This window comes from Berghia stephanieae, chromosome 2 (assembly GCF_034508935.2).
Source record: "Berghia stephanieae isolate SIO BIC M18660-M18661 chromosome 2, UCSD_Bste_1.3, whole genome shotgun sequence".
Lineage (NCBI taxonomy): Eukaryota > Metazoa > Mollusca > Gastropoda > Nudibranchia > Aeolidiidae > Berghia > Berghia stephanieae.
Genome location: NC_088361.1, coordinates 100,295,956 through 100,308,622, shown reverse-complemented (window position 1 = coordinate 100,308,622; position 12,667 = coordinate 100,295,956). Strand labels below are relative to the sequence as shown.

The 12,667-nt window shown below is 34.5% G+C and overlaps 1 protein-coding gene across 1 annotated transcript in view; it reads right to left on the bottom strand.

The window, feature by feature from the left end:
- Window positions 1–8,676: 8,676 nt before the first annotated feature.
- LOC144966045 (5-taurinomethyluridine-[tRNA] synthase subunit GTPB3, mitochondrial-like) overlaps window positions 8,677–12,667 on the bottom strand; it is a 21,573-nt gene continuing 17,582 nt past the window's right edge. Inside the window, exons 7-8 of the mRNA XM_078902047.1 lie at window positions 11,588–11,971; window positions 8,677–8,923 (exon numbers count right to left, since the gene is read on the bottom strand). Of these exons, the coding sequence (XP_078758173.1) occupies window positions 8,692–8,923; window positions 11,588–11,971 (616 nt within the window). The 3' untranslated portion in view covers window positions 8,677–8,691. The remainder of the gene's footprint in view (window positions 8,924–11,587; window positions 11,972–12,667) is intronic.

The window sequence follows — 12,667 nt, the reverse complement described above, 5'->3', positions numbered from 1 at the left end:
TGATGTATCGCTATCCATGTTTAGTGCTGCTGTTGGGTTGGAACTCCTTGTAAAGCTTTGAGCACATTTAGTGGAATTTGCGCCACGTTTCTATCATTTTTAAAATCATCTTTGTTTATTATTATTTTTTACATTGTTTTGTTTTTCGCTTTTTGTGTTTTGCTTATTTTGTTTTGTTGTTGTTATTATCGTTGTTGTCTGTATGTGTGTGTGTGGTGTGTGTGTCTGTGTGTGTGTGTGTGTGTGTGATAGTGTGTGTGGGAGAGTAAAAAAAATTTTTTAATCCATTTAGTTATTGATGCTATGCGTTTAGGTAAAATAGCAAGACACAAAACTAAGTGTAACCTTAAACGTTAATGGTCTGATCGGTAGTTTTATTAGAACTAAAAAGTGCAGAGTGACATCAATTTCATTCGTTCTGTAGCTAGTTTATGTTGTTGTTGTCGTTTTGTTTTTTTTCTCTGACCATGGCACGAACCGTCCTGAACCTGAAAACCCACTAGGACCGTAGCCAATCGAAAGTTATAGCCTGACACCTTAGCCGTTGTTATGTTATAGCCTGATACTGAAATCCAAAAGGACTGGCACTATAGATAGTATGCAGATGACGTCACTCAGGCCTTTGTTATTGTTTTTGCCATCCGCGTTTGTGAGTTGTTCTCACTGAACTGTATTAACAAGACTATAAAAGTTCATGGTTACACAGAGTTTGTGTGTTGGTCCGTTATACTTCCGGATGGCAATGTTGTGAACTCCTTGGCCAAGCGCATTCTATTATCTATATTTTTGCACCGCCTAGTGAGTTGTCGTTAGTAGAGCTCACGGAAACAAGTCTTTTCATTGGTTGATCTATCGAATTCAACTCACGATTTGTTTTCTTTTGTGGCAAAAGACTGGCATTTTGACGTCATTTTTTGGTCAGGCCATAACTTAACGAAGGCCACGCTGACACTGACCAAAAAATGACGTCAAAATGCCAGTCTTTAGCCACAAAAGAAAACAAATCGTCAGTTATTCAATATTTCAACCAATGGGACCACTTGTTTCCATGATCACTACTAATGGCAACTCACTGAGCGGTGCAAAAAAACAAATAATGACGTCAAAATGCCAGTCTTTTTGGGTTTCAGTATCAGGCTATAACTTAACGATGGCTACGCTAGGACTTGTAGTTTTTAAGGTTTATGACGCGTCCAGTGAGTTGTTAGTGGTGCTCAAGGAAACAAGTGTTTCCATTGGTTGACGTATTGAATACAATTCACGATTTGTTTTCTTTTTTGATCAAAGACTTGTCTTTTGGCGTCATTTTTTGGTCAGTGTCAGGCTATAAGTTAACATTGGCTACGCACGAACTGTGATTACGCTACGCCGACGCAAAGTTCAGAACATCAAAAACTGCAGTGCCAAACAGCTTTGTGCTATGTTTCAAAATGAAAATATTATGACGATTTTAAATGTGTAATTGTTTTTCACGAGTATATAAATAAATAATAAAAGCAAAAAGCATGAAATAATAGTGCTCAACTTTTTGATAAAAGGAGCTATAGCTGTCCCTTTCTTGCCTATTTTCCAACGTTCAATAGATGAACAGAAAATCCCAATTATATGGAAAACATCGACTAAAATTCCAGTACCCAAAAAGAATCCACCAACTCAGCTGAATGATTATAGACCTGTTGCTTTAACATCAATTATTATGAAATGTCTGGAAAAGATTCTGAAAAGAGAGCTGTTGCAATTTATATATGACCAACACATACTTGATCCATATCAGTTTGCCTACCAACAAAATCTTAGTGTGGAAGACGCACTCCTCACAGTGATGCATTCAATATCAAATCACTTGGATGTTTCACCCGCCAACTACTGCCGAATCCTATACGTCGATTTTTCGTCTGCCTTTAATGCCATGAAAACCAACATATTAATTAGTAAACTGCATGCTCAAAACCTTCCCCATTACCTCATCAACTGGTATAACAACTTTCTCATCGATCGCCCCCAACATGTCAGAGTAGGCTCAAATATATCATCAGTAAAAACTCTTTCAAACGGATGCCCACAAGGGTGTGTAAGCTCACCTCTACTTTACATCCTCTATACAAACGATTGTGTGGCTAGCTTTGATAACTGCCAACTCATCAAGTATGCTGATGACACCGCAATACTCGGCCTGCTCAATGATTCCGTCTCCGAATTTAAATACACTGAGCAAGTTAGTAAATTCAGCAAATGGTGTGCCGATAACTGTCTAGAGCTCAATGTAACAAAAACAAAGGAACAACTGTTTGATCACAGAAAAATAGGAAAAAGAGCAAGACAAATAACAAAAATTAACAATCAGGCGGTTGAAACTGTTGAAACGTTTAAATACCTTGGTGTAATTATAGATAACAGTCTAAGATTTGAATCGCACACCAACAATGTCATCAAAAAATGTAACCAGCGCTTGTATATACTCAGAAAATTAAGGTCTTTCAATGTGAACAGAAAGACCATGATACAAATCTACAAGTCATTAATATTGAGTATCGTTTCGTTTGGCATCACAACGTGGTATGGAAGCTGTGGAACAAAAGAAAAATCCAAACTACATAGAACCCTCAGAGAGGCTTCAAAAATAATTAACACAGACCTTAGAAGCCTTGACACAACTTATATTAATGCAGTTGAGAAGAAATCTTTTAACATTATCAACGAAAAGAGGCATCCGCTGAACGAAAAATTCCAACTTCTGCGCTCCGGAAGACGGTATCTAGAAGCAAAATGTCGGACAAATCGACATAAGACAACCTTCATTCCAACCGCCATAAAATTAATTAACAAATCTTCTGTGGAAAAATGAGACAACCAATGAAAATAACGAGAAGCAGTGTCGTGAATCATTATCATCGACATTGCCGCCGTCGTTATCATCATCATCATCATCATCATCATCATCATCATCATCATCATCATCATCATCATCATCATCATTATCGTAGTCATCATCATCATCATCATCATCATCATCATCATCATCACAATCATTGCCATCTTCTTCTTAATATAAGACACTATATTTATAATATGGTTATCTGCTGTCCCAGCAAATATATCGTATCGTTCTATCTGTCTGTGTGTGTGTCTGTGTGTATGTATATATGTATGTATGTATGTATGTATGTATGTATGTATGAATGTAGGCATGCATATACGATGATATGCTGGTTTGTATGTATGTCTGCATGTATGTATGTATGTATGTATGTATGTATGTATGTATGTATATGTGTTTGTATGTACGCTCATTTCTTTTGTATACACGTGTAGAAACAATGTGCAAGCGTGTATGTTCGTGTATGGCTGTGTCTGTATTTGTAAATGTGTTGATGTTCATACCATGAACCAAACTGAGCATTGTTTACCTCACACCTTTAATTTGGACAATAAAGATTATTATTATTATTATTATTATTATTATTATTATTATTATTATTATTATTATTATTATTATTATTATTATTATTATTATTATTATTATTATTATTAATTTATAAACATTTTAAATATAATTATTATTACTCCTACAGATATGTTTCATGTCACAATCTACTTTCACTTCCACTTTCACATTGCATGCAACTGCAAACCACCATAATAATCTCGACACCAAACATCACAGGAAGTATGAAACAACACACAATCATAAACAACAATAAGATTACACACATTTCCCGTAAATTGTCCCAGTGACAAGAAACAGATCTGTAGGAGTAATAATAATTATAATTAAAATGTATATATATATATATATATATATATATATATATATATATATATATATATATATATATATATATATATATATATATATATATATATATATATATAGAGAGAGAGAGAGAGAGAGAGAGAGAGAGAGAGAGAGAGAGAGAGAGAGAGAGGTGGGGGTTGGGGGAGAAAGGATTACGATCCCTTTTATCGTATTTTAAGTGATCCACATGTCACCGAATCAATTTACCTGTGGTTTTATAATGGATACAGTCAATGATTTTCTATGGGGATTTTTGTTGTTTTGTTTGGGGAGGGGACATCGACCGCAGCCGCAGGCCTCAAAAGCTTATTTCAGTTACTACCATATTTTATTATCATCATCATCATAATCATTATTATTATTCTTATTATTATTATTATTATTATTATTATTATTATTATTATTATTATTATTTATTATTATTATTATTTTTCATCATTATTATCATCATCATTGAGATGATAGTATGATAGAAGAAGACAAATATAAGTAACAATGCAAAAGAAGACAGAGAAGAGAAGAAGAAAGAGAAGAAGAAGAAGAAGAAAGAGAAGAAGAAGAAGAAGAAGAAGAAGAAGAAGAAGAAGAAGAAGAAAGAAGAAGAAGAAGAAGAAGAAGAAGAAGAAGAAGAAGAAGAAGAAGAGAAGAAGAAGAAGAAGAAGAAGAAGAAGAAGAAGAAGAAGAAGAAGAAGAAGAAGAAGAAGAAGAAGAAGAAGAAGAAAGAAAGAAGAAGAAGAAAGAAGAAAGAAGAAGAAGAAGAAGAAGAAGAAGAAGAAAAGAAGAGAAGAAAGAAGAAGAAAGAAGAAGAAGAAGAAAGAAGAAGAAGAAGAAGAAGAAGAAGAAGAAGAAGAAGAAAAGAAGAAGAAGAGAAGAAGAAGAAGAAAAGAAGAAGAAAAAAGAAGAGAAGAAGAAGAAGAAGAAGAAGAAGAAGAAGAAGAAGAAGAAGAAGAAGAAGAAGAAGAAGAAGAAGAAGAAGAAGAAAATCAAGATAAATTCTCTTGTATTTATGTGACCCATAATATCACTGTGAGTCATTATCACCTACACTCCAGCACGGTTTCCTCGAACTCCTTAGGACATGAAAAAAACAGTTCGAGGAAACCGTAGTTCGATGAAACTGTACATTGCCATATCATTGATGTGGTGTGTGTGTGGGGGGGGGGGGGGGGGGAGGGGGGGGAGGGGGGGGGGGGGGGGGGGGGGGGGGGGGGGCAACGTGGCTCAGCTGTACCTATGGTTTTGCTCCGTACCCGAAAGATATCAAGTTCGAAAATCCACCGTGTTATGTGGCCTTCAGCAAGCCACCTCTCCTTCGCTCAATATGCGTCGCTGTGCTGCGGCTCACACCGGAGGCTTGTCTCTCAACGACGCGGAAAGACATTTAATTTTGCCACGATCCACTAGATGGCGCTACCGGTTTGTGGCAAACGCTAGGTCCAGCGATACTTTTGAATAAACCCAAAGACAAATTTCCGTATGGGGATGAATAAAGGTAACTTTATTATTACTAACTTTATTGATGTGTTTACAAAGGTGTGTGTGTGTGTGTGTGTGTGTGTGTGTGTGTGTAGCCACCCCCCCCCCCCGTGTGTGTGCGCGTCGGAGGAAGGGGGGGGGGGGGGGGGGGGGTTGGAGATAGCTGTGTCACAATATGTATTTATTTACCGTCGGAGCCAACCATGAGCACGTCATGGTGATGGTGCGTGGAATTTGAATTGGAACTAATGGCGATGAGATGAGAATAAGCAGAGAGGTGTATTTATGCGAAACGGCGATAAAGTGTGAGGGTGGCTATGAGTGTCTGCACACGTGCAGTGTGGATAGATACCCACGATACACACATACGAAATTGTCAATATCACAGTAGGCCTACGTCATCAGTCGTTGAAATCACCTGGCGCAATTTTTTTTAAAATCAACAACAAAAACCCTTTAATTATTTTTTTTTTAAAACCTGGCTGGGTGAAATTAGTTCGAGGAAACCGTGTTCGATGTAAAAATTAGTTCAAGGAAGGAATGAATGATAACAAAGAATAATAAGGAAAAAATCTTACTTTATTCAACGACTTGATTAAATCGGATTTCATGTTAACTGACTAAGCAAGTCCGGGACTAAAATCACGGCACCTGCGGATTAAGTTTGGCCAAGTTTTAGTCATTTGCTGAGGCAAGACTTCATGCTTTAGTTTGAGTCTAGTTACAAGGAGACGCCATAGCGTCAACAAGATAGCCGCTATTTTTAGATTGACACTAGCTTTAAAAAAACTATAAGAGAAGTGCAGGTCGTCGAAAGTACACATTTTTCTAGAGTAAAACCTTTTTAAAAAATGAATTTATCGACTCGTGAGTTGAGAGTGCACGAAAGACTCCGAAATCAAAGGGTTGCGTCAAAGAATAAAAAAAATCATTAGAAAGAATAGTGTAGACAAAAGTTATTCTATTGACATTGTAATTGACAAATAATGTGATTAATCGGAACACACTCTCTTTTGTGTAATTGTTTGTTTTTTTTTGTTGTTTTTTGTTGTTCAATTTCTCTGAGTGTCATATCCGTGTGCGTCGTCTCAATGAAACTGCCATTGGCCTAAATATAGAATTGACAGTCGACGATGGACATCATTGCAGTCAAGAACAGTCGACAGTCAATATCACGTGGGTTGCTAATTTCCTCTTTGGAAATCTTTTGAGTTGTATCTTACCTACCTTCGTGTAGTAGAGAGGTGATGTTACCCGCACAAAATTACCGAATTAGTTACCGTCCTTAGAACGCCCACTTCTTGGCAAAGAGTCGAACCTGTCCGAGACTAGAAAGTGTTCATGAAATCCGATTTTTTTAGACACTTGCTTTTCTTGGACAAGGCGTGACCTCCCTGTGAGCTATGGGAGGTCAAGAACTCCACCCAGTCACGTAATCTAAAGTTCATTAGTGTATATTATTATTATTATTATTATTATTATTATTATTATTATTATTATTATTATTATTATTATTATCATTATTATTATTATTATTATTATTATTATTATTATTATTATTATTATTATTATTATTATTATTATTATTATTATTATTATTATTATTATTATTACCTCCCAATGTCTTACATAAAATGTCACAATCCCATCAGTAACCTACCAGTATCAGTCACAATTAGGTACCAGAATGAAGTTCAAACGAGACAACATAAATTCGAGATAATCAATTTTGTTTCTTTTGGTTGGGTATTTGCTTACTCCTTTGAACTCTGCATCAGGCTTCCACCACAGATCTCCACCTGGGACAGTCTTGGGCCATATTTTTCTCCACCCCGTATATCAACTGTATGGTGTTCAAGTTGCTGTTCATATTTATGCAGCAAAGTTATTGGTGAAGAGTCATATAAAGTGCGCACCGTGTTATTTTTGTATGCATTCAACCCTGCAAAACCACATTTCTGTTAGAAAACACGCACCTAAGGGTATATACCTATGTATAATCTTATTTCTTGATAGTGCTAGCTAAATAATGTTTTTGCAATTGTTTGTCTTTGTTTTGTTGCTGTTATTTTTGACAATGTGGATCTCACACTTTATTTAACCCTTTCCGACTTAACTTTTTTAATGCCAGTTTTGATGTGTACCATATTTGAGAAAAAAATTCAAATGGAAGAGATAATTCAAGTATTACTTGCAATCAATTTTAATCTTTGATTCTGTTACCAACTGCAATTCCAGGTCATTGACCAACAGTAGCCAATGAACAAGAAAATATACTAAACCAATATTCTCTTTATCTATTTGTTAACAAGGCATTTGTGTAATCTCAAGGATGTTCGCGATCATAAACCACGTCCTCATTTTATTTCTTAGTCAAAGGGTGTTTTTATATAATGCTTATCAATGTTAAACACCATGCCCTAATATGTTCAAACTTTTAAAGTCTGTTGATGATAGAACAGTGTAAATTTGACACTAAGGACAAGACATGCAGCTTGGTAGGTGCCAGTGCAATATATCCAGACAAAGACGCCATGCCGACATCAAAATAAAACGTCCATCTAGTGAAATGCCAACCCTAAGGACATATCATCAAGGTATACATTGCCAGCTTGGCCTCTCAAATCTAATTGTGACTCACTGCCTCAGTGCAGTGTTATGCGTGGGAGAACTTGATACTGAAAATTGACTTTGAGGTCTAAATTATGAAATATCCTATGGATTAATATGTATCGTTGAATGACTGCCGTAGCTAAACTTAAGCCTCAAACTTTGCAATTAAATATTTTCACTTTAACTGTCTCAAATTCACAATAGTTGATAATCGAACAAATTTGTTCAATTTTCCATTCTATTTAACTCAAGAAAGTTAAATTCTGATTTTGGAATTTGGTTCAGCATGGCATAATACCAAATTGAGATGACGCGTCATTATTTAGGTTGTGTAGTGTATATTAAAATATCCACCGCTAAAACATGAATTGACACACTATGGGAGATTTACTTTACGAAAATAAAATGTCTTTCAAAGAAAAAAAAGTCAATTTAAATAAAGCTTGTTATGATTGTGTAAATTGGGCTCGTAGTCCTTCAGAGCTATAAGGGCAATGGAGCTGGAGTTTTGCCCCAGTTTCTATAGCGTTAAATTGACAATTGTTTGCTACCCTTTGGATAGGACACTGGTCAAATGTAAAACTTTTCATCAGATGTAACTGACTAGCTACCAATTTCTGCTGGGTAGATAGGCAAGAAGGGGATGGGGGAGTGGGGGGCTTCAGAAAAAAATCTTAACCACACTCGAGATCAATACAAGTCCCTTTGAATGTGAAGCAAGAGCTAGGCTAATCCCCTAGTAAATTAGGTGGCACAGCAATATAAATCTTTTAAAAGAAAAGAAATACCTATATAATCATATTAATTTATTTTCCAATACAAAAGTCTCTAAATAAGACGTCTAAAATATCCTCAGATGAAATAACTCCTGTAATTTGGCCAATTTCCCTTGCTGCCATTCTAAGTCGTTCTGCTGCCAACACATCATCAGAATGTTCTAGATCCAAGAAATCATCGAGGAATTTGAGACACATCTGAAGGTGGTATCGGTGTCTGCTCTGTGTCAAGCTCGGGGGACCTACTAATGGGTTTCCACATCTGTAACAGAGAGCAAAATAAGTGAGCTCTTATTAATCCTTCCTTTAAAAAATATAGCATTGTGGAGAACATTGTGCTTATTTGAGTCAATAACAAAAATGATACAGCGCAAAACTCTACTGAAAGATTTGAAAATTAGAAATGTATTTTTTACAGATAGATAAACAGATAACTTGATTTCCTTTTATAATTTAAAGTCAGTTTGAAAGTTCGTTGAGTAAATCAGATATCATAAAATATGTACCAACGACACTAAGACTCTCAAAATCAACTAATTTCTACACGGTAAAAAGTTGTCAGTTTGCGTCATCTATTTATGACATCAGGTATTATTATTACTTCCGTTGTGTTGTTGATTTAGCGGTGTTCAGTGTTGTTATGTAGTAGTATGTTCTAATTGCGTGTATGTTTGTGTGTGTGTGTGTGTTTGTGTGTGTGTTGTGTGTGGTGTGTACATGTGTGTGTGTGTGTTGGCATTTTTCAGCAAATCGTGGCATTCATAGTGATATTATTCACTTGATCACATATAGGTATTCGGATTTACACAAATTTTAAACAAGTTTCACCGATTAACAACGTCTACTAATATTACTGCTGATATTACGGTCGTTTTTATGCCATCGATGTGATAATTATTGCCCTGGGAAATATTTAGTTAAACGTTGTCGGCAAACTGTCAATTGTATCTGTCTCGCTTCTAGCCTGAACAAACTTGATATTTTTCGCGTCTGCTTCAGATTTTTATTTGACTTCACATAAATTAGGTATTCCGAAAGCTCCTACATCCCCAGTATTCTTTCAATTTGTATTTTCACCGTAGATCTTTTGTCAGGCGTTTATTTATTCAATTTGTCATCATATAGAAGCATTTTTAAAACTCTAGAACATACCTTGATAGATTTGTGAAAGTTTAAAATTTCCTAATTTGACCATTGTTTTGATTCTCTGCCGCCATTCTAATTTGTGAAATATTGAAGGTAGTGCAAAGCAGTCCGAGTTTTTTTTTCCTATTAGGGTTAGTCATAAGTCTTAGTAAAGGTACTAGGGTGTTTATTTTCCTATTAGGGTTAGTTAAAGACACTAGGTTTTACTTTTTCTTGGGGTTAGTTGAGGGAACATTATCTAAGTTGTTTCCCTTTGTAGGAGCTTTCGGAAGGCCTCCCAAGTAAAGCGTGGTAAAGACTTGCGACTTATTGATATTGATATCTACTGACTGATAAACTTAAATCATGCCGAATCATGCATGGCAACGACGACAAGCACATGGATTAAAATATGCATCTAATCGTAATCAAGCTAATCAAGAAAATGATACAGGCAATATTGAATGAAAATAATTGTTTCCCCGCGAAATTGCGGGCTTTTTACTAGTATATATATATATACATATTGATTTGAGTTTGATACAAATATGGTACGGATAGTGCTCGACATGTAGCAATGTTGGAGTCAGTCTACATCGATGTTTCAGGCCTTTTAGCCATCGTCAGGACGGTGTGTTATATGAGTTTGGCTTGTTGTCTGTTGTTGTTTGTTGAAGTGGTTCCGGTTTGTAGTTGATTAATAAGTACTTCCGGCGATGTGGACAAGTATTGTACATCTCATTTTTCGTGTTGAGTGTGGCTTCATACATATATATATATATGTGTGTGTGTGTGTGTGTATATATATATATATATATATATATATATATATATATATATATATATATATATATATATATATATATATATATATATATATATATATATATATATATATATATATATATACATACATACATTTACAGGAAAATTCGGGAGGACAAATAATGAATAGGCTACATATACATATATATATATATATATATATATATATATATATATATATATATATATATATATATATATATATATACATATGTATATGTAGCCTATTCATTATTTGTCCTCCCGAATTTTCCTGTAAATGTATATATACAGGAAATTTAGTATAGATATATTCTAAGGATTATGGGACGTAAAAGAGTAAGGATGGATGATCTTTAATTATGACCAGCATACATTTAGACTAGTAAATATGATGAAACCAGAAGATCATTTACACAATGTATGTATTCAGTCCTCCAGAAGAGTGGTTTTACACTTCCAATGAGATTGGAACCAGTTTTTTGACATCACACTTTTGTTCCCTATAAGTGAAAGTCAAACTCAAAATTATATATAGGTACCTGATTGAAGCATTTTAAATGAGTGAATAAAATGATGAATAAGCAATCTATATATCATCTCAAATCGGTAAAACTAAATGTTGAAAATTGACTTTATTATCTTTTGTATGGTCCAACAACTCAAAATGTTGAGATGAGCCAATGCTAAAAAGTAAATATAAAATTAAAATGACAATTTTGAGTTTATGCATTTTATAACATTGAATTCATTCTCATCAATAAAACAAACTTAATCCTAAGTTCATAATTTTTTACTACAAATTCTATTTTCGACATCAGTATCACTCCACCAAGAAATCGCTTTTGACTAAAAATCTTTGTATTTTTTATTTTTGATCACTTTAAATTCAATCTCAATTTTCTGCCTCTGCTTGATCTCAACTCAACACCAGAGAGAGAAAATTGGTCAAATGAATGAAAAGTAAATATTGGATGGATGAAGATTTTATACTCACAGAGTCCCTATCATTCCCACCAAGACCTCCATAAACTGTTCAAGCCCGTGTCCAGTCTTGCAAGAAATCTGACAAACAGACCCTTCTCCTTTCTTTACAATATTGTGTAACCTCAAATCCGAATTTCGAACAAGATCACTTTTATTGAACACAACTATTGTGTCTGAAGCATTGAATATGGAATCATTTTCATAGTCTTCTATATTTCCAATTAATTCTCTGTCATTGTATTTGTCAGATCTTTCGACGATTTGTTGTAGGTTTTTCATGTCCAAATCTTTTGTGAAGGTTTTGATTATTTCAGAAAAAGTTTGAAATGAACTAAGACGATTCTTGTAGAAATCAGAATCCATTAAAACAATTTTCAAATCAGCGTTCATCATTCTGAAATATATTTTTAAAAACAATAAAAAGGAAATAAAATAAAACTCTAATAATCATAATAATAATAATAATAATAATAATAATAATAATAATAATAATAATAATAATAATAATAATAATAATAATAATAACAATAATGATGAAGATGATGATGATGCTGATGATATCAATGATAATAACAATTTAACCTCTACCATTTAAAATCACACTCTAAGCATTTTGCATTCAAATGGACAAGGCTATCTAAAATACGAGACTCTTTGCTTCAAACTAGTGTCAGTCATGATGGATGAGGTGTAAAAAAAATTTAATTGATTTACGTGCCTTGGTGAGAACAAAGAATAAAGTTTATCAAACTCTAAAAAACTAGAACTTCATATTCCTGATTATTTTAGCTCAAATTTCACTCGTTGGCATCTGTTTCACAACAGATTACCAGTTTTGAGCACTAGTAAAAGACTAAGCAAAATTGTAAGTGAACAAAAGTGGAAGGAAAAAGGGGCTTTTATAAGATTGAAAATTTTAAAAGCAATACAGTGCAACCTCTGGATAACGACAACCTTGGATAGCGACATTGACCCCTGGTCCCGATATTTTTGCTATATTTACGAGAAATAAAGAACTCCTCTAGATACTGGTCCCAAGCCCGGCGTCTCATAACAGAAGGAGGAGGGTTTCACATGGGGCTAGCAACCC